Below are 21,797 nucleotides of genomic sequence, written 5' to 3' on the forward strand. Positions count from 1 at the left end.
GAAAGATTTAAACATAATCTGGACTAATAGTGAAGGCAACAAGAGAGAACAGTTAGATTTCCATGAGTAATAATGGCTTGAATTACTGTTACTGTGTTACAGATAAGCAGTTTTAAACCACCAATTTACCTCCTTTCTAAAATTGGATTTTTTTTTTTTTTTTTTTTTAAATCCTAATTAAAAACTCGAACAATTTAAAGTACCCACAAGTAAACTCTTACTTACCACCAACAATCTATTCCATGAGGCCCAGTAAAGGTTACATCAACTGAAGATGGGATTAAGTTCAGTATTCCGTTTATGGCGACAAGCTAAAATACCGCACTTGTGTCTGGATCGTAGCAGAGACTGTCTGCTTTCTGATCAATATGTGTCAGGTCTGACCTAAATCAAGATAGCGGCCAATCAATTTAGCAATCAGAGGGACAGAGAAGTGGCGTTGGCCAGTAGCAGTCCCACAGAGCTGTCGCTGATTTTACTTCTCCTATTTTTCTTTGTTCAACCCTTTAACTTATGTTATTATGACAAGTTTCATTTGTCCCATGAAGGAACACCAGTTGGATTTGGAGACATTTGGTCGAGTGACCCTGGAGCAACTTTAAAGGAATTCTGATCAATTCCAAAAGAAAATAGAAATGCGTGTGACACCACTTCATAGATATTGTAAATTTGATTAGAAACAAAAAAAACAACGATGAGTATTTTTGGTACAAGCCTATAGAGTTTAGTTGTAAAACAGTTTGATTCGGATTAACAGCATAAACTAATGTGCAAAACCAAAAGCACACAATAGAATTTGATGAGGAGACTCGTCGCCCCTCGTCTCTCATGCACAGGCAGCAATGAAATTCAGGCTGTTGAACATAAATAATTTATTTCTGATGTGTGAAAAAGACTGAGAAAATGCCAGAAATAAACCAATACAACAACAACAACAACAACAATAATTATAATAATTGCAGTCATCCTGAAAATTGTTCGGAATGACAATGCTGAATGTAATCTTTGAGTAATTTAAAACCAATCTGTGGTCTCTATAAGGACTGTGAAGGTGAATTTGCAATGACCACCTTAAAACGTCAGAGCAAGAAGATCAAAGTCCTCGGAACAAAACTTAAGAACTGAAGCGACTTTTTTTTTTTTCCACTTGAGGTCCGCAGTTACTGTAACAGTACGTAGCACATAATACCAGACAGACTGTGGGTGACACCTGGAAAAAGTCCAATGAGATGAGAACTTTGACACCAACCAACAGAGCTTCATTTTTAGCTGCGTCACGTCAGCCAGAGACAGCTAGGCTAATTCCGGAAATGAAGCTACTTCCTTCAAAATACTAGCGCGATGATTACGTCGCCCTCGAGAAAACCTCTAAAAAAAATCCAAATCTAATGATAACCACAATGTACCATTCGTGGAGCTTTAGTTTTTATGTTAGGCATCCTAAATTAGTATTATTTACAAAATAAAAAGTAATTAAGTCACTACGCCACCGTGTATTTAGACCCCGTTTCCGGTTTGTATATGCCGTACTTATATATTACTATTGACTTTTGGATGGAGTATTTTGCGTTTACGATGTGACTCTTAAACGAATCTCCAAATTATTTTGAAAGGCGTCTTTGCCTATTTATATATCGGCCTATTCCTCACCAATAGTTGTTTTATGTCCGATAATTGTACACTTAATCTGAAAGGTAAAACAGGAAGAGATATTCCTAGCTAAACGTTACCGAAGAGTTCTTCTTCGCCGCTTCCTCCTCCTCCTCCTCTGCCCGAGCTACGTCGGCTAACCAAGTGCACAGCCTAACTACTTGACAGACGATGCAGTAAAGGTGGTTTTATTTGATAAAGACCACCCGCTATGCTGTGCTGGTGCTTGGTGCCCGGCTTGTAGGCGGCTTTTAAGTCGGAGAGACTTGAGTTGTAAAGTCTAGCCGCAGCTAACGAAAAGAGAACTGAGAACAGACAGACAGGAGGCCACGGTTCCCCTTCACACCCATACCGTACATACATCACCACGGCCTTGATGGTGATGTATGCAAGGAAACCAGCAAGAGTCAGCGATGGGTAATTCAAGCACAACAGTTAATGTTTCTACAATTAGTTTGTAGGTTTTGAATTTACGTACAATATATGCATAGTCCGGTATGGCAGTGTTTACGCGCTAGCTGTCAGTGCTATTAGCTAGCGATAAGAGTTCGCCTACCATCACTCAGCGAAAAGGCTATTAATGGTTCCTAAAAACAAAACAAAACAACTGACCTAATGCCGCTCGACGTTATTTAGCGCGTCGCCTGGACCTTGCTCGTGGTTGCGACAACATGAGCTAAACACTTTGTTTTCTTTCTTGCAGTTGCTAAGCTGTCAAATCAAGCTAACTGGCTAACGGCGGCTAATAAACCGTTAGCTACTAAAATCCGGTGATAGGCTTTAAAAGGGTTCTTATCGCTCCAGCGCGCTTTGTCTGTCACTAAGCTAACATTAAACGTATTGTACTGCTTGTCTCCACAGGTGCACCGACAGAAGGGATTCGCAATCCTATCAGGTAAACACTCATAGTGTAGTATAATTCTTCCATAATCAGTTTATAAAATTACGCTGATCAGTTAGTCGTTTCCAAAAAGCAGTTATTCCAATCTAAATGACTTATTTTCTCCACATTTTTAGATCGAAATAACTACACTCAAGCTGGCCACATTCATGTTGCCAGATTTGATGTAGCAGAGAACGTTTACTAGATCGACACTTGGATGAAGTGTCCTGCAGTGTTATTGAAACTTCCAGTAGTGACAACTGATAGTTAGGAGAAATAACATCCATTCTATTCATTGCTTAGACTACAGTTACTGTAGTGACTGTACTTATCCAAACAGTAATTCATAGTGACTGTGCATGTCCTTATTCTTTGCAATTCTCCATCTAGACCCATAAGTATCAGCCAAAGAGCCAGTCCAGCAGCCTTCACCGCCACGACAAGGTGCGCGATGGCTCATCGGACCCAACGCCACCTTACAAGATGCAGCGGCGGTCAGATGAAAGTCCCGTCAGCAGACACGGTGATGGGACTGGACATGGCAAGGCAAAACCCACTCAAACCGTTAGAGGAAAAAATGGTAAGCCTGAGTGTGTCTTTTATTTTTAAGGATTGTTACATAAATAAGGTTTGGCTGAGAATTTCTGATTGCAAAAACCTGCCAAATGTATTATTCCTGACTTCAAATTGAGTTGCTCAGAAAAAGTAGAGTCACTCTCACAAAACCTCCCCTCATACCACAAGATAAACTGTTGAACAACTTAATAAGATTGTCATCGAGAGGCAATCTGAGCCTCGGAACACAATCTCTGTGTGTACTGCCCCCCACAATATCACTTTGTTTTTATCAGATTTTTAAAATAGCTCATTTAAGGTTAATTTAATAAAAATTCAAAACTTTTTGTACTGGTGATTTAAAAAAAAAAAAAAAAAATCATGTTTGCTGCAAACTTTTATCAAAAAATCTGGACTTATTTCACATTTGCACAATTTTTCACAATTTATTTAATTGGAGCAAATATGCTATACAGGTACGACCCAGAAAATTAGAATATCCTGAAAAGGTTGTTGTATTTCTGCAATTCAACTTTAAAGGGGGATTTGACATATTGTATAAAGGAATAATATGCAAATCAATACATTTCAAGTTTTTATTTCTTTGGATTTTGCTGATCAGGTCTTGCAGCTTAAAAAAACCCTCAAATGTTATATTAATTTTCTGAGTTTGCAGGTTTGTGGTTTTAATAAGCTGAAAATCTTAATCAGCAAAGTTACAACAAGGAACTGCTTGAGATGTCAATTTGCGTGGAATGGCTCAATAAAATTTGTTGGTTTCATCTTTTATGTTAAATTGCCAAAATAAAACAACTTTTACTTGATATTCTAATTTTTCAGGTAGTACCTGTATATGCTTGCAATATTTTTATTTTGCTTATGTAAATATATATTGTTGTTTAAAAATCAGGAGTTCTTCAGATTCCAGAATATTTAGTTGGGGGACGTAGCGGATCAAACCGAGAGAGTTGCTGCTCTCACTGAGTGACGGTGACAACCAGAGCACTTTCTCCAGTCACAACACATCCTGGACTAAGATTTATTTTTAAAACCTTCCTTTTTGTCAAACTGCCTGCAGCAGAAAGCCCTGGAGGTGACCACCTCCACCGTCAGTGTATTGTACTCCGAATGTGTAGATAACATATATTATTCTCGTAAGTTCATGCCAGCCATTCCTCAAGAGCTGACAGAGAGAAAACAGGCTGAAAATAGCAGGGAAGCCAGAGTTTACTGAATGCCGAGTCAGTATGAAGCAAACAGTGAGACACAGTCTTCTCTGTTAGGTCATCTGGGGCGTTCAGGCCTCTTCAGATGCATCACCCAAATGATCCTCATGTCATACACGAGCAGCTAAGAAGCAAAAACATATTTCTTTAGTTTCGAGGAAATCAAATGGCTGTATATTGTAAACGAAATGTTGCTTGAGATAATTTCCGTTTTAAAAATCGAAATAAACATTACAAAACAATATAGTTGTTATTGTAGACCCTGTAGTAACGAAAACACAGTATAAGTCATTTAATGGTGTCAGCTGTACTCAGGGTTTGGTTCTGATTGTGTTTGTGGCTTTGTTGCAGGGACCAGCAGTTCCCCGCAGGACAACTCCAATAACAACAGCTCACACCACGAGTCGCATGCGGCCCAGAGCAAACCTGCAGAGAGGGTCAGAGTTGCTGCAGCGTCTTCCTTGAGAAATAGTTCCGGTCCTTGGTGAAGTGACGCGCCTCTAATTCTTCCCTCCGATGCGTGTCAACAGGACCCAGCAGATGACTGGACAGAGCACATCAGCTCCTCTGGCAAGAAGTACTACTATAACTGTAGGACTGAGGTCTCCCAGTGGGAGAAGCCCAAGGACCTGCTGGAGAGGTGAGGGCGTTAAAGTGAAACCGCCTCAGACATGGTACAGAGGATCTACATTCTCATCCTGGACTTGTTGTAATTGGGTCATTAAGGCTGTGTTCAGACTGCAGGCGAATCTGATTCAAATCAGATTCCTTCTCAAAAATGTTTAGGGCTGGCTGTCCACACTGTTTTTAGCGAGTGTCCAAATGGGATCTGGCTCTGTTCAGACTGGGCCACATTGTTGACCCATCTGACAGGTTGCTGTAGCAACGACGTCGGAGCGGAGGCGTGGTCCAGCACGTGTAGTGTGTGACATCATATAACTGCGACAACGGCAAAATCTAAATGGACTTGTTGCGATACATTCCCTGGAGCTTGGCTTGAATGGAGCTATCGCCCTACAGACTGATGAGCCAATGAGTTTCCTCCTCTGTCCAGGCTGCTGTTTTCTGCTTCTTCTGTCTGCGTTGTATAGAGTGACGTCACAGACAGTCAAAACCCAATGGGTGTGTTTGGAGGTGTTCACACTGAGACGCATCGGTCCAAATGCCATTTGAAACGACCTCCCGAAGGAGGTTTCAATATGTTTTGCAAAAATCTTGATTTCATGTGGTTTCAACCTGGATGGGCTGAAAATGGCGTTTTTGCTGGCAGTCTGAACGTGGCGAAAGTCACCGACCACGAAACAGCGTTTTTGTGTTTGAGCTGCAGTCAGGTTTGCCTAATTAGATTTGTACCTTCTATTTACACTTTGCATGACAATGTGTTTGGCAATTAAGACTGGGCCTAACCACTCTGACACACTGTTCAAGGAATCCAAGAACTGTAATGTATTGCAACAAAGTTGCTTCATTTTCTATGTGTATGCAGTAGCAAGGTGGGTTTCTCTGCATAGAACCATGTTGGGAGGCCGGGAAGAACTGTCAACTCACTGACTGCCACTCCATTGTTAAATATTCCTCAATGTATTTCCTCTTGCATTCTGTCCTATGACTGTGCAGTGCTAATTGTTACCATCTGCCTGATTTGTTCCAGGGAGCAAAGACAGAAAGACTCGGTCAAGATGGCAGCCAATAGTTTTCCCCGAGACATGGACTACAGACAAGAGGCCTTGCAGGACAAAGCCACAACAAGTGAGTCATATCTTTGACCCATATTTTGTAAATCTTCCTGCTGTACATGTATATTCTTATGAAGTAATAAACAAAAAAACACAACGTTGTTTCCACAGAGACCACATCAGGGGACCAGCCCACAGCATCCAACCCCGGCCATTCCTCATCTGCCTCTTCCTCTCAGAGCCTGAACTCTGCTCCTGCTACTTTAGGCTCCACCCCTTCCACTGTGCCCTCCACCTCCACCTCCTCGTCCTCCTCTTCGGCCCAGGGTGCCCAGTCTGTCCAGTCCCCGTCGCCTGCGCTGCTGCAGGACCCTGCCATCCTACATCAGCTCCTCCCAGCACTGCAGGCAACCCTTCAGATGAACAATGGCAGTATGGACATGGCCAAGCTCAACGAGGGTCAGTGCGCAAACAAATCACACCGTTATCAACGCAACTAGAAATATGAAAGCAAATGTAAAATGAGATAAAATACATATTTAAAATATAATACAGGAGCTGAGCTTCAGATTTAACATTGCACCGTGTGGCATGTAACTCATCCAGCCAGGGTGCAGTTAAACCTCAAAGAAAGAAAGGAATCTGTTGTGAAACTTAAGAGTTTTTACATTTTTTTTTAAATCTTCTGGTAGATGTGTTTGCACACTTGGCCATGCAGTTCAGTCAGAGCTGTATAACAATGTCATACTGTGGCTCCGTGTAGCCAGAATCCCCTCTCCCCAATAATCGATGGTTGCCCGTCTATTCATTACACCTCTCTGGGACTTTTTTTGCCTGCACAGTAGTTGGTGGAAAATGTTCACCTCTTTCCTTCATCTTCTTCAAAGTTTGCTAAGTTAGCTGCCTCATATTGCCTCTGTTTCTTTTATTTAGTTCATTGAACTCGGCAGGCGTGAAATTGCTACCGGCGCTTGCAAGTAGCCGTCAAGTTTGTAGGCCGAGGTGCTGCGAAGAAGTTCCAGATATCCGATCCTTCCGCTCGCTCCATTTTGAAAAGAATCTGGGCTTCTGCATGGCTTTTGCTTGCACAGGATGCCACTGAGTGCCTAGCGTAGAGTTAGACGTAATGGATCGGCCCCCGTGTATCGGGTCCGTTGTCACCAATACCTGATTTCTAGTTTTCTTCAATATCAGGACAGATGGGGATCTCAGACTGGTGCATCCCTACTCAGGCACAAAAAACTTGGATGGAGTTTTCCAAAATTCCACTTCTAATGGCTGTCAATTCCGCTGGCATGCATCGTTTACCATTAAACTAGCCAACTATAAAGCGAAATGTTCAGAATCAGAATAGCCTTTACGGTCATTGTACTGATACAACTAAGTTTGGAGTGTTCCTACTTTTAGTAGTTGTAAGTAAAGATGTAAAAGACACAGTAAAAGCTACATCGTTGAGGAAATACGCTACGCGTTTGCATTTGACTTTGCGTTACATTAACACTTAGTGTTGCTTCTGCTTTTAATCAACAGATTTGTTCTGGAACTTGGGCCAATAAGAGACATTATTCCTATGTTGTGACAAGTGTTGTCATAATGTATCCCCCCCAAAAAAACACTTCAACACCTTTCATGTGTCTCCATTTTTCTGTAAAGTTAAATTTGGCTCAATTTGGTAGCATGAATTCAAATTATTGGTGAATAGCAAAATAATTTCATGCCTTTTCAAAGTGATGTATTGTCTCTCTACCTATGTGTGCCATTTAACTTTGCTACATTTGGTTGGTTAATTAAAGGTGAACTGGCTTGTGTGTATTTGAACCAGCTGATGAGCCTAACACGGAGTCTTGATATTCAGAGTTTCACCATGCACTCACCTGTAGCGTGGCCTTGCTCACTCACCTCTTTGTGCGTGTGCATATTTCCTCTTTCCTCCCTCCAGTCTTGGCAGCTGCTGTCACCCAAGCTTCCTTGCGGTCTATGCTTCATAAGCTCCTCGCTGCAGGACCTGCTTTCAACGTCACTGCTCTGCTCTCAGCTGCTCAGCACTCCAACCAAGGTATGGCTTCCTCTGTCCCTCGCCATCTGCGACTGGACCACACTTTGGAATGTGTTTTTCTTTTCTTTTTTTAATCAGTGACACGCATCTCCCTCAGAAAAGAGAATTCCCAAGCTGAGCAAATGCTTCATGTTTTGGGGAAACTGAACCCTTACGCTTGACCACCTGCAGCCAAGCTGTGAACTTAACTCTGTGTGTGTGTGTGTGTGTGTGTGTGTGTGTGTGTGTGTGTGTGTGTGTGTGTGTGTGTGTGTGTGTGTGTGTGTGTGTGTGTGTGTGTGTGTGTGTGTGTGTGTGTGTTGCACATGCTCTGTTTTTTCCACATCTGACCTGGAATAAATGTATCGATGGATAGGAACCTGTCCTAATACTTCACAATACTCTTAACAAGTATGTGCAACGTGCGTTAGAAACTTGTAGTAGTTCACACCTGCGGCAACTATGTTGGTGTTTCAGCCCAGCACTCCAGCCAGTCACCTGTGTCTCTGACGTCTGATGCTTCGTCGCCGCGGCCGTACGTCTCGCCACGTAACGGGACGCCGCAGAGCAACCAGAAGTCCCTGCTGGGCCTCCACTCTGGCACCACCACCTTCTCACAAACAAGGGTGAGCTGCGAGTCCTGCCGCACTTCCTCTTCTTTATCGCCTGTTGCCTCCGGTTATCATTCTGTTTTTGCTTTTCATCCTTCAGGGCAGCATGTCGGCGGGTAAACAGGCGCCAGTCTCCATGTCTCAGGGGGCAGATAAACGTCAGGAGGACCCCAGAACCCTGCAGCAGAGAAGGTAGACACCAGTCTGTTTCATTTTCTATTTATTTTACCAAAGCAAACAAATGAAAACCTTTGACACCTTAAATGCATCCATCCATCCATCCATCCATCCATCCATCCATCCATCCATCCATCCATCCATCCATCCGTGTTCTCTAGACGCTTCCTCCTGCACTCAGGGTTGCTGGGCTCTGTTGGAATTTTTCCCAACTGTCATAGGGCGAAGGCAGAGTACAGCCAGTTCATCGCAGGACCACATAAACTGCGATCAGACTGCCAGCCAAAATCTGATTTTCAGGCCATGCAGACTGAAACTCGATGGCTCTTTTGTAGTCTGAAGAGTCACAAACCATGAAATTCGATTTTTGCAAAACAGATTAAAACCTCCTACAGGAGGTAGTTTCAAATGGCATTTGGACAGATGTGTCTCAGTGTGAGCTGTAACGTAATGGAGCAGACAGAAGAAGCAGACAAAAGAAGCAGAAAACAGCAGTGCCTGGACAGAGGAGGAAACTCATTGGCTCATCAGTCTGTAGGGCGATGGCTCCATTCAAGCCAAGCTCCAGGGAATGTATCGCAACAAGTTTTTGCCGTTGTCGCAATTATATGACGTCACACACTACACGTGCTGGACCACGCCTCCGCTCCGACGTCGTTGCTACAGCAACCTGTCAGATGGGTCAACAATGTGGCCCAGTCTGAACAGAGCCAGATCCCATTGAGACACTCGCTAAAAACAGATCGGATTTAAGAAGGAATCTGATTTGAATCAGATTCACCTGCAGTCTGAACACAGCCATAGAAAGACAAACAACCATTGAGACACACACACACACACACACACACACACACACACACACACACACACACACACACACACACACACACACACACACACACACGCAATAATGATTGTCCATCCTGTCATTTGAAGTCAGTCCATTCCTTCTGCTGCTGGCTGAATCTGAAACAAATATCACTTGAAACCATGTGAAATCCATTGAAGCAAGTTCTTGTTGTCTCCCTCCAGCAGCCAGGACGGTCTGTGTGTGGACTCCAACACACCTGGCGCTGCTCTGCCCCACGTCCCCTGCAGTGGCTCGGGCCAGACTGCGGCAGACGCTCCCGGATCCTACACCCCCTCCCTGGCCGCCCATTTCAACGACAACCTGATTAGACACATTCAAGGTTGGCCCTCCGAGAACATTGAGAAACAGGTAAAAAAAAGAAAAAGAAAAGAAAAAGGTGTTATCCAGACAGAAAGTTATACTGCTGTGATAACTGAAGGAAATGGTTTGTTAGTCTGCAGCCTGCAGGGGTTAAATTAGCACAATGTCTGCTGTGCTGCACTCCTTGTCCCAACCTCTTCTGCAGCACTTGTCCTTTCTTTATAGGCTTCCAGGCTCATTTTGAGACCCTCTGGCTGTTCTTTTAATCTATAATGACTCCTTAGTCTGCAGAGGGAAGACTTAATCTGCTGCTGAAAGCTTTAAAAAAGGCCAAGGAGATGTTGCTCTCTAAAACATTCCAACTATTCATGTGAAGACTCTACCAAGAAGGTCATGTTCACAAAGAAATTATAGAAGAAATCAAATCCAATGGAAGCACACAGTCCAGACTGTCGTCCATGAAAACCATGAATACAGATTTAGTTTAAAACTAAAAACCACTGTAGGTTTTTCCATGGTCATCTGGTTCAGTCAGAGTTGTCAAGCATAGTCGGGCTGCCCCTCCCCCTCCTCTCCTATCCTTCCTTCCCTTCCCTTCCCTTCCCTTCGTCATCGCTCACAACGGTTCTGGTCACGACCTGCCGCTTGCTTTCAGGCGGCTCGGCTGCACGAGGACATCCACAACATGGGCAGCCTGTACATGTCAGAGATCTGCACGGAGATGAAGAACCTGCGCTCCCTGGTGCGGGTGTGCGAGGTCCAGGCCACGCTGAGGGAGCAGAGGTGAGTGAGGCCCAGGTCACGCGCCGGCTGGGATCCACTGGCGCTGCTCACCCCTCCGCCCTTTCTGCTTTCAGGATCCTGTTCCTGAGGCAGCAGAGCAAAGAGCTGGACAAGCTGAAGAACCAGAACTCCTACATGGTGTGAGGCGCCAGCGCCGCAGAATGAAAGTTGGGATGTTTTAAAGGAGAGAAGGCATGGACAGCGAGCTGCTGCGGCTCCCCCCCGCCCCCCTCCTCAGCCCAGGAGCTGAGGAAGCTGTTGTCGATCTGACGAGGTGAAGCTTTTATCATTCCTCAACACGTCTTTTCTCCCCCCCCCCACCACCGCCGCGTCCCCATTTTTCCCTGAAATGCGTGTCCATCGCATGAATTGAATCCCACTGAAAGATGAAACCGTCAGTGTGACACGTCGGCCGGTGGACACGGAGGACCTGAAGCTCTCTGTCAAGCAGCACCTTCACGGACTGTGAACCTTGGATTATGTGTGTTGTATTGGAATAACTTGTTTTTTTGTGTGTATGATGTTTTTTTGTATGTGTTGTGGTCAGGCAAAAAAACAAACACAAAAACAAATCACTCAGTCATCAACTCAGCTCCTAAACACCGGTGTGAAACATTTCCGCGGTCGGGTCCCGCCCACTCGTCGTATGAAATGAACTTGTACGGATTCGCTGCCGTTAACGTTACTAATGTCTTTTTTTTTTTTTTTTCCCCTCTCTTTTTTTGTTGTCGGTGGTTTTGCTCTGCCAGTGAGTCTTACTGCTGGTTCCTTTTTGTTTTTTTGTAACTTTGAAGAATATCCTGCATCCCAGTTGATGGGAATCTTTGAGTGGTTCCAGTGCTGCAGATGCACTGGCGACCTTAGGCTGATTCTGACAAACACACTCCAGCTGTTTCAAAGCCATGTTGACGAAGAAATTGAAGCCTGCATTGTTGGACCTGGCTCGGCTGCTGGTGCACGAGGTTCTCCTCACCTGCAGCCCTGCAGCCCTGCTGGCTGGCTGGCTGCTCTCTGCTCTTAGTCCTTTACTTCAAGCTTTGATTGTCATTGGATCCCGGGATCTTTTGGGGGATGGAGGTGGGAGAAATAGTTCATTCGCTGCCCCCCCCCCCCCCCCCCCCCCATCCCCCGACAGTGCAGCACGCGACAACTGTGTAAAAGCTAAATTATTGTTGTGCTCGATCGATTCTCATCCGTCATTATTATAATTTGGAGATGAAATGGGAAGTGGAAAAGATGTATTTTTTTTTCTAAAAATGGAAAAAAAAATCATGTTTTGTTCAGATTCTTTGCGTTCGACTGCCGTAGTTGGAGCACTTTTATCAACTGACTCTCAGATCCAGCTCAATCATGAGATGGTCTAATTCTTTTATATATATAAATATATATATGAACGTCACGTTAACTGCACTCAAAAAGCAACTTCCTGTCTCTCGGCTGTTCTTTTCCTTGTCCTTGGATAGTTCTTCCACATATGATGTGCACGTTTTTGTTTTGTTTTTTGTTTAGTTTTTTTTTTTTTGGGGGGGGGGAGGCTTTGTATTCCATCAAATATGAGAATAAAACATCATACCATTGCATTTGATTTGCCTTTACATCTGTTTAAGAGCGTGTTTATGTTTGTGTATGCTGAATGAGACGACAGCTTCTGGCCGGCTGAAAAGTTTCCCCTTGCACACCTTCTATTTCAGAGGCTTTCAGACTCATTTCGAGGCTGTCTCGCCTCCAATAATCCATAATAACTACTCTGCTTGCAAAGAACACTTCAAGAGTGGCAGAATGAAAAAAGTGCCCAGTGCTATTAAAGATACCATGTTTTGGAAAATTCACTTTACCAGTTTTCTGACATTGTGTCTACATGCTGTTGGTGGACTCCATTAGAAATAAGGAACATTTGTCTTGAGATTTTCCTTTTGTCATATTAGAAAGGGCACCTGATATTTCTCCCAGGTTGGTGACCAGGTGGAACAAAACACATGGAAGGTCCAACAAAGCAATTTTAGCAAGAGGCTGTAAACAGAGGGCTAAATGTCCCATCTTTCGATGGCCTTATATATGTATCTTTTTGCAAATTATCTGGAGAGGCTGCTCTGCCACGGTGCAATAAAAAGCTCTCTAGATACGTTCCGGGAAGGAAATGAGACACACCAGTTATGAGACCATTTTACTCCTTTTTATTCCGGTTCATTGCGGCCTTTACCGACCAACTGACACGTTTTTCTGGTTCAAGTCAAACCAGAAGCTGGACGCCTTGCTGGAAGAGCAGCAAGAGTGTGGGAGCCCTGAACCTGCTCTTGTTCCAACCGGGTTGGAACGGGTCCTGCTGGGTCAGATCAGAAAGCTATTACTGCACGTGGCAGGTTAAAAGCAGCTCAAACAAAAGCAGACCTCAGGATAAAATCTGAATTGAGTTGACCTGTGTGGCGGCACAGGGGTCAGCGCTCAAGGTAAGGCTACACACACACACACACACACACACACACACACACACACACACACACACACACACACAAGGAGGCGGATGATGCTGATAATGCAGTAGCCACTGTTTGATGTGACTAAAGCGTTAATGTTACGGTGGAAGAGGGGGATTCTTGTTTGGCTGAATGGAAGGATGCAGAGTGACTTGCGGAGCTGCTGCTGTGGGTTTTATCACCGACTCAGCTCCACCTCCGCCTCTACCGCTCCCAGCAAGGTGCCCCTTGACCTTCATCCAGCTGAGAGAAGAGATGGAAGAGATCATCCAAAGCTTATGTACATAAACTAGAAGAATAGACCACATTAAAAAAACAAATAACAAATGTCATTTAAGTCATTCCGTTTTTGACGATTCAGTTGTCGCTGAAGGGCCCTCGTCCTGCGCCAGGCCAACTGGGGGCGCTGTGTCTGTGGCACGGCTACATTTTACTCTGGTAAGTCTGTGATTTGTGAAAATGGTTTTGAGGGTTTAATTTGAAGTCATGGTGATGTCACAGAACTGTCACCGCTCAGCAATAAGGTCATGGGTTGGATGGACACTAACCTGGAGGTGTTATCAGTTGTCTATCAGTGGTAGAATATGGACTTCTCACACTTCTAGAGAGTTGGGTGAGAGGATCTGCACACTGATTTTTGTTTGGAGACTTGGGCAAAGTGAATTTGACATAAAATGGGACCATAAAGCTGTGATCGATGGTCGTAACTAACAAGTTCCCTTTAGAGACACATTTCACAACAATATTAAGGCAAGGAAGTGAATTAATGTCTTTAAACTACAGACAGCTCTGCTTGACTAAAGGTAAAAGGAATGAAATCACAAAAAAAATCTTTAGTTTATGATGAAGTGAACTGACCATTGGTGCACTTTGAGATGTAATTTAGAGTAAGCCGGGTCTCTCATCAAATAAAGTTTAATATGCTGTGAGCAACATCACTTTTTAAATTATATTTGCATATAAATTCAATATGTCTTTAAAGTTTCCCCCACTCTGCCACATCAGCTAAATGAAAGCGTGCACTGGAGGGTTCCAGTTCGAGCTTGACCAGCTTTAGAGCTCAGATGTTGGGGAGAAGTAATTTGCCTCCTGTGGTGAACTCGGCTTCATCTGATTTCATTGCTCCACTTTTTCATTTTCAGTGAACTGCAAGAACAACCATGTTGTAAAACTTTTTTTTTTATTAACCGCTGGCTGAGATAAACGAATTCTTTGTTCTTCCTCTTGGGAGTAAGTTTTGCAGTTTTGCATTGAAAAAATAAATAAATAAATAAAAAAACCCATCCTGCAGTTTTGGTTTGGTTTGTGTGTAATCACAGCATCAGAACTTTTCGGTGGTGCATCAGCTACTTTACTTGCTGAAGCAAGTTAGAGAGTTGCTTCATTGACAGTGTGAAAAGCTCTCCAGTCATTGCAGCACAACCTGCGACAGCTGTCAATCGCAGTCTAACTAGACTGCAGAAGACACAACTTCCACTGTTTCATCCTCCAACAGGATCCATTCCTCCTTTGCTTATCATGACAGGCCAAACAGACACGATGATTTTGTGCCGCACTGCGCCTCCAACAGTTATTATTAGAGGTTGTAAAATTCTTTTTTGGCAAATAAAACCACACATCTTTTTCCCCCATAAGGTCCATCTGCAACCCCACTGCAACCTCAGTGATGTCATGTTCCTGGAGACTTGCCTGCAGCTCTCCTACTTTCCCCGGGACTCCATCCGACTCATCCAGTGGATTCTACAACCCCGTGACAAGCAATCAATAACATTTGCTTTTGTCTTTAGGGGAACCTTACTTCTGGCAGCCTGTCCATCCCTCCATGTGTACGGGGCCGAGTCCCCCAGTAATTACGGGTTGAAAGTGAGGCAAACTGCAGGGGGAAAAGGCATTCCTTTGATTAAACCCCTTTTTCTAAAATCAAGTACATAATAATAACAATAATAATAATAATAATAATCAACTTTTATTTGTACAGCGCTAAATCACAACCAAAGGCGTCTCAAAGCGCTTTATACAATCAGAGAGAACCAACCGGGCCCCCGGAGCAAGCAAGATGCGACAGTGGCTGGGAAAAACTCCCCTGTGGGAAGAAACCTAGGGCAGAACCAGACTCCAGAGGGCCATCATCTGCCTATGAGTAGTTGGGGTGAAATACAGTAATAGATGAGAGACAGAGAAAGAGAGAAAGGAGCAGAGTGAGCCAGGGTGGCAGACAGGACAGAGTGAAAAACAGATACACCAACCAGGCAAAACAGATATAAACACAAAGAATAGGAAATAATTCAAGAATGTTGTCCGCGTCGGCTGTAAATGTCCATGCTTTGAAAGGCAAGAGCCTAGCTCGATGGACAATCTGCCGATAGGACAAGTCCAGGTTCTCAGCGTGGTGGTGGGACGAAGCGATGACACCAAGACCCCCAGGACAGCACAATCCAGCTCCTGGCGCAGTGGTCATCACCTGCTGGGGACACAGAGACTGCGGCAGTATCATGCATATCGAGCATACTGTACAAAGCATAATGAGAGCTAGTTTGGAGAGAGTAGATAGAGTCAAAGATTGATTGGGAGAGGAGAGTGATAGAGGCTCCGCCTGCACAGAGCAACGATCCCTGTAACGGGAGCGAAAGATCTCCCTCCACGGCGTAAGCCTATAGCAGCTTAACTGACAGTGGATGGAATCTAACTATAAGCTTTAAGAAAAGGAAGGTCTTAAGTCTACTTCTGTGTCTGTCCCCCTCACAGAGGCTGGAAGATGATTCCAAAATAAAGGTGCCAGGAAACTGAAACACCTACCTCCTGACCTAACTCTATTTTTGGGATAACTAAAAGTCCTGAATCCTCAGAGCGAAGGGCTCTTGGAGGATGATAAAGTTCAATTAGTTCCCTAATATAAGAAGGATCCTGAGAATGAAGAGCTTTGTAAATTAAAACTAGAATCTTAAATTCAATTCTAAATTTGACTGGCAGCCAATGCAAGGAAGCTAAGATTGGAGTAATATGCGGCCTCCTTCTAGTTCCGGTTAACAATCGTGCAGCAGAGTTTTGGATTAACTGTAATGTCCTAAGGGATGAATTTGGGCATCCTGCTAGTACCGAGTTACAGTAATCTAGCCTAGACGTAACAAAAGCATGGATTATTTTTTCCGCATCTTTGAAGGACAAAAAACTTCGAATTTTGGCGATGTTTCTTAAGTGGAAGAAAGCTGACCTCCTTACATTCTGTATATAAGAATTAAAGGTCAGGTCCTGATCAAAAGTGACTCCAAGGTTCCGCACAGTAGAACTGGGTGTAGTACCAAATAGACCACTTTGTCCATCAAAGGCTCTGTCCCTACTCTCTTGCGACCCAAATATAATGACCTCAGTTTTGTCGGTATTAAGCAACAGGAAATTCTGTGTCATCCAAGTTCTGACATCACAAAGACAAGATTCCAATTTGGCCAACTGATGAGCCTCATTTGCCTTAAAAGAAAAGTACAACTGTGTGTCATCTGCGTAAGAATGGAAACAGATGCTATGCTTTCTGATGATGTCACCAAGAGGTGACATGTCGATGTTGAAGAGGAGTGGCCCAAGTACAGATCCTTGCGGGACACCATGACTAACCCTCCTACGTTCTGACGAATGATTATGAACATGAACAAACTGAAAACGGTCAGACAAGTAAGATCCAAACCAGTCCAAGGCGCGATCCTTGATGCCGATAGTATCTTCTAATCTCCTAAGAAGAATGATGTGATCAACTGTATCAAATGCTGCACTGAGATCTAGGAGGACCAGGACAGAGAGAAGACCTCTGTCAGATGCACACAAGAGACCATTACTTACCTTAAGCAATGCAGTTTCAGTGCTGTGACCAACTCTGAAGCCAGACTGAAAAGCCTCAAGTAGATTGTTGTCATTCAAGAAGTCCACAAGCTGCCTAACAACAACTTTTTCTAAAATCTTGGAGAGAAACGGAAGGTTCGAGATTGGCCTATAATTTGAAAGCACACTCAAGTCCAAATTGGGTTTTTTGATCAGAGGCTTGATTACAGCCACTTTGAAAGCATGAGGGACAAAACCTGTAGATAGAGAATGATTAATAATTCTAAGAATGACACAATGAAGCAATGGGGAAACCTCCTTGAGAAGCCTGGTTAGAATTGGGTCCAAAAGACTAGTGGTCGACTTAGCAGAGGAGACAAGAGAATCAAGTTCAGCCAAATTCTCTCAAGCCTTCGCAAATTTTGTTTTAATTTGCGAGTAGAGGAAGTAAACCAAGGGGCTGATCGATCCTGCCTTTTCATACTTACCTTATAAGGGGCAAGATCATCCAATGTTGATTTCAGAATACAAGAAAAGCGATCTGTCAAGGAGTCTAGATCAAGATCAGTCAAGTGGGTGGGGGGAGAGGCCGGAAGCATGTCCAGAGGTACAAGAGCATCAAGCAGATTCCGAGATGTTTCTACTCATTATAGACCTTGCTTGGGGAATGTGATCCGCCACAATAAAGCTGAAAGTGATCAGAAAGTGGTCAGACAAAACGTCGTTTCGGGGAAAGATTGTCAGCTGCTCTACACCAAGTCCAAAAGTGAGCACAAGATCCAAAGTATGACTATGCTTATGAGTGGGTACATTCACAACTTGAAGGAAGCCTAAGGAGTCGAGGATAGATTTGAAATGAGAACTCAGACACTCTCAATGTCGACATGGATATTAAAATCTCCAATCACTATGATCTTGTCTTTAGTCAATGCTAAAGTAGACAAAAACTCTGAAAATTCATCTAAGAAAGAAGAATATGGACCGGGGGGACGGTAGACAACAATGAATTCAACGGAATCTGCCTGTCTATCAGGTGACAGCAAAATAGACATCGCTAAACTCTCAAATTAACTATAAATAGATTGAGCCTTGAGATTGACTAACAAATTGGAATTATAAATAGCTGCAACGCCACCTCCTCGACCACTATCATGAGCCTTATGAGTATTAATATGACTAGGAGGAGTGGCTTCATTAAGACTAAAATATTCATCTTGACGTAGCCATGTCTCTGTGAGGCCGAAAATATCAACACTATGTTCACTAATCAAATCATTAACTAAAACTGCCTTGGAATGTAGAGACCTAATGTTAAGAAGGCCACATTTCACCATTTTGTTTGTGGGAGACCCTGGAGCCACCTCCGACCGGGCCCCCTTATTTCTACAATCTATTCGAACTAGGTTACTATGATCTATTGGAGATTTGCACAGTATAAGAGGTTTGGAGGTGCGAGAGACCGACACAACTTCTATTGGAAAAGACTGGCAGGGCTTCGGGGACTTAGTAACGTCTGGGGACGGCAGTGAGAGAAGCCCAGAGTAGCGTGTAGGACTACAACTCTGTTGCATGGTCTCCACCCTGACTTTCTTTACAATAATCAATCCAGATAGTAGATTTTCTCGCGGTGTTGATGGCTTTAAAACGAATCAATCTGAAATCAAAAGAGCAATAGCTTTTCCCAAATCGCATCAATTTATTTCACATATCCATCAGGTAAAGAGCCCACAGACGCTGTTTGGAAAGGGGGGCAGAAGGGTGAGGAAAAACTTGGAAAGTGATTGGTCGGCCTGTCCAAGCAGACTAATCAGACTCTGAACAATTTTAGCTGTTTAGCCCAGTGGTTAAGCTCCAAAAAAACAAAATGAAACAAAACAAAAAACTGCTGTTACTGTTGTGCTAATCTCCTCAACAAGCAGCAGTTATTATTTCCACTCCTGCCAGCCTCTTCTCTGAGAAAGCGGCTAAAAACTGTGGCAGCGACTAGAAACGCTGTGTTTTATTGGTTGGGGAGACATTTCTTTGTGTAGAATAATTTTTCTTTTTTTCAGAGTTGTGCTCCATCAGCAGCAGGAGTTGGTGGCAGCCTCGTCGGCCTCTGAGCGGGCCTCAGAACCACTGACACGCCTGATTTGTCCCTTAATGTAACAGCCGATATTTCCACTCAGGCCGCTCCTCCTGATTGATGAACCCTGTCCCTCCCATCCTGCAGCGCCGGCCTGATCCGCAGCAGGTCAAAGGTCGTCTTCATCTACTCCTACCTGCTCTCATCAGTGGTGGCGCCCCTCCCCCCTCCCATTAGACCCCTCGCATTGGCGAGCGTGCTGATGACCTGCCACGCCAGATCTGTCTCTCGCGCTGTCTATTTATAGACTCCTGCCCAGAGCAGCCAGCCAGCAGTGGGCTCGGCCATTAGCCCAGCTTCTCCTCCTCTCCTTCTCCTTCTCCTCCTCCTTCCCCTCCGTCCTTGTCATCTCTTCACCCTTCCACTGACCCTCCACGCTGGCGCCATCATTGACTCCCCGCCACTCTTCTCCCTGTCGTCCCTGCCAGGCGGGGAGGCCGGCAGCTGCATTAGAGTGACTGATCTCACCTCAAACTCAACTCGGGGAAGCGTCCCGAGCTCCGCTTGACTTTGTGAAACTTTTGATGAATGGTGGGCGGGCCGGGCGACTGCCAGCTCGCATCTTTTAGCTTGTCATTGAGACGTGAGGTGAGAGTGGAGTGATGCGCGTGCCGTTATAACGGGCTCTGGAAGTGAACAGGTTTTTTTTTTTCCATGTCCATTATGAAGCCAATAGGCTTGCCTGTTGAGGGCAGAGGAGCTGATTACAGGCTTGATCTTGGTCTCAAGGATTATAACGGGTGTAAATGCACATGGCAGACAGATCTCTCGGAAATCCTGCTCATCCATCTTGTCAACCTCCCAAATTTGCTGTTTTTAATATGTCCTAAAATTAGTGTTGCCAACTTTCATTCAAAAAAACAAAGGGGGCCTCCTGCAGTGCTTGGGGCCATGACCATCACAGGCCAGTGGCACGCAAGTAGTGGTAAATCATTGCTTAAAATAGGGTTTCAAAAAAGTATATGGTTCACATTGTTTGAAGTGATTTGTTCCCAATATACATGAGAAATAAGCTAAATGTTTAAACTGTATTGAAATCTTTTAATTGAACACATTTTACACAACAATCAATAAAGTGCAGGGTGGATGGCTTTTACAAAGGAATTAAATAAATGAAGCTGAAAAGAACAAACGATCCTGATTCTACTCTACGTAAGCAACGCAACCAGTATGCAGTTGTTGTGAATGGGTATTACAGTATATTACAGGATATTACAGTTCTGAACCCAAACTCTATGGAAACGAACATGAGTTTGCATCGAAAATAAATTTACGTTCAAGACAACTCAGAAATATGGGACAAACCCGTCCCGTATCGATTCAAAACCGAACGCATCATTTCATTGTCAAATACGGGACAATTCTGTACGCTTGGAAACTCTACCTAAAATGTCACCCGGTTGTGTTGCCAAAGCATCGCCCTGTAGGCAGGAGTAGCTATCAGGGTGAGAGGCAATTCTTTCCAAGCTACTGCCAAAAACCACAGAAGAAGAGTGGGAACAGGAAGCTGCCTGTGAGATTAGCGTGAGCGGCGCCCAGGTGTAATGTTTGTTTTACTTTTTTTATTTTTTATTTTTATCACGGCTGAATGACGTCACATTAAAAGCAGAGGATAAAAACAGCTGTGAGGTCCCGGTGTGCAGAGAAATCATATGTATAAATAAAAAGTGTTGCCGCAGGTACACCACCATGTGCCATGCACACTACTTCACAACGGGTCAGTGTGGCTGGTGCTGGCTGCCTCTGAAAGGAAACCTGGGACAGTTCCAGCCACAAGTCTGAGGCCTGTTTCATCCAAGTCCAACTCTGGACCTCGGACTGGGGTGACGAGTAAGCTGGGAGCCAAATCAAGCGTCAAGAAGCCGCAGACAAGTAATTCTACTTGGCATCCTGGTTACATCCACTGGTAGCTGGTTAGCCTGTGAATAATGAAAAGATGCAGAGTTAAAACGGTGATATGAAAAGCTTGATTCAGGGCCTCTTGTGTATATCTGAGTGTTGCTAAACCAGCTTGCTGAAGGGTAAATGGAATTGTTTGCAGTTCTCAGGTGTTTTACATTCAACAACGCTCATGCAATGAATAAAAGCCACAAACAACGTCACTTATTGTCATCCAAGTGGCCTTTATATTTTGTTCAGCAAGACATTTGTCTCTCATTAAGTATTTAAATCACACCTACGCCTCGCCATGGGTGAGAAAATAACAACACTCACAGTCGGAGACTGCATTCTTTTTGTGTGTGCGTGATTATTTGCATTCATTTACTTTCTTCATTAATCTCCATTTTCTTTTCCCCAGAATGGGGAATGTGGAAGTCTGTCTGTCTGTTTAAAAATGATTGCTCATCTTTGAATTGTTGTGCACGTAGAGCGAATATAGAAAGATCCAGTTGCTCTCGACACTTGATGACTTCCTGCCGGAGCCAATTATGCACAAAGTGGTTGTGTTGCATGATGATGGTGATGCAGGATGATGCCTGTTCTCCGAAAACCATTTGTTTCAGGAGAACAGGGTGAGTTTGTGTGAAGACCCAGTGCGTTAAATGACTTAGAATCAAACCAGCCGCACTCATTAAAAATATAGATTTGCTGTGCAGTCATGCCTGTGTGAAACAACGACA

The 21,797-nt window shown here is 43.9% G+C and overlaps 1 protein-coding gene and 1 long non-coding RNA gene across 5 annotated transcripts in view; both read left to right on the forward strand.

Moving 5' to 3' along the window:
* The first annotated feature begins 1,211 nt into the window (after positions 1-1,211).
* Positions 1,212-12,093, forward strand: LOC142884811 (WW domain-containing adapter protein with coiled-coil-like). Of its 4 annotated transcripts, none has more exons than XM_076020730.1 (13): positions 1,212-2,067; positions 2,512-2,545; positions 2,924-3,113; positions 4,666-4,751; positions 4,845-4,954; positions 5,966-6,063; positions 6,162-6,449; positions 7,930-8,046; positions 8,503-8,651; positions 8,737-8,828; positions 9,849-10,032; positions 10,640-10,767; positions 10,842-12,093. In XM_076020730.1, exons 1-13 carry the CDS (start codon positions 2,027-2,029, stop codon positions 10,909-10,911), a joined length of 1,587 nt encoding a protein of 528 aa, XP_075876845.1. In that variant the 5' UTR covers positions 1,212-2,026; the 3' UTR covers positions 10,912-12,093. The 4 variants fall into 4 exon arrangements, with proteins under 4 accessions (XP_075876845.1, XP_075876844.1, XP_075876842.1 ...); XM_076020729.1 differs by having other exon boundaries at positions 1,215-2,067; positions 9,846-10,032; XM_076020727.1 differs by having other exon boundaries at positions 2,049-2,107; positions 9,846-10,032.
* An 8,333-nt stretch (positions 12,094-20,426) lies between these two features.
* The window catches only part of LOC142884813 (uncharacterized), a 44,886-nt gene continuing 43,515 nt past the window's right edge, over positions 20,427-21,797 (forward strand). The window contains exon 1 of the long non-coding RNA XR_012926204.1: positions 20,427-21,048. This is a non-coding gene — a long non-coding RNA (uncharacterized LOC142884813). The remainder of the gene's footprint in view (positions 21,049-21,797) is intronic.

Source organism: Nelusetta ayraudi, unplaced genomic scaffold, assembly GCF_046127955.1.
Source record: "Nelusetta ayraudi isolate G7.1 ecotype Tasmania unplaced genomic scaffold, CSIRO-AGI_Nayr_v1 ptg000011l, whole genome shotgun sequence".
NCBI classification, from domain to species: domain Eukaryota; kingdom Metazoa; phylum Chordata; class Actinopteri; order Tetraodontiformes; family Monacanthidae; genus Nelusetta; species Nelusetta ayraudi.

Excerpts from the sequence above, each read along its gene's own strand:
- LOC142884811 (XM_076020727.1), top strand. The coding sequence starts at position 2,064 with ATGGGTAATTCAAGCACAACAGTTAATGTTTCTACAATTAGTTT. Across the intron at positions 2,108-2,511 it reads AATGTTTCTACAATTAGTTT|GTGCACCGACAGAAGGGATT; the intron begins GTAGGTTTTGAA and ends TTGTCTCCACAG. Across the intron at positions 3,114-4,665 it reads AACCGTTAGAGGAAAAAATG|GGACCAGCAGTTCCCCGCAG; the intron begins GTAAGCCTGAGT and ends GCTTTGTTGCAG.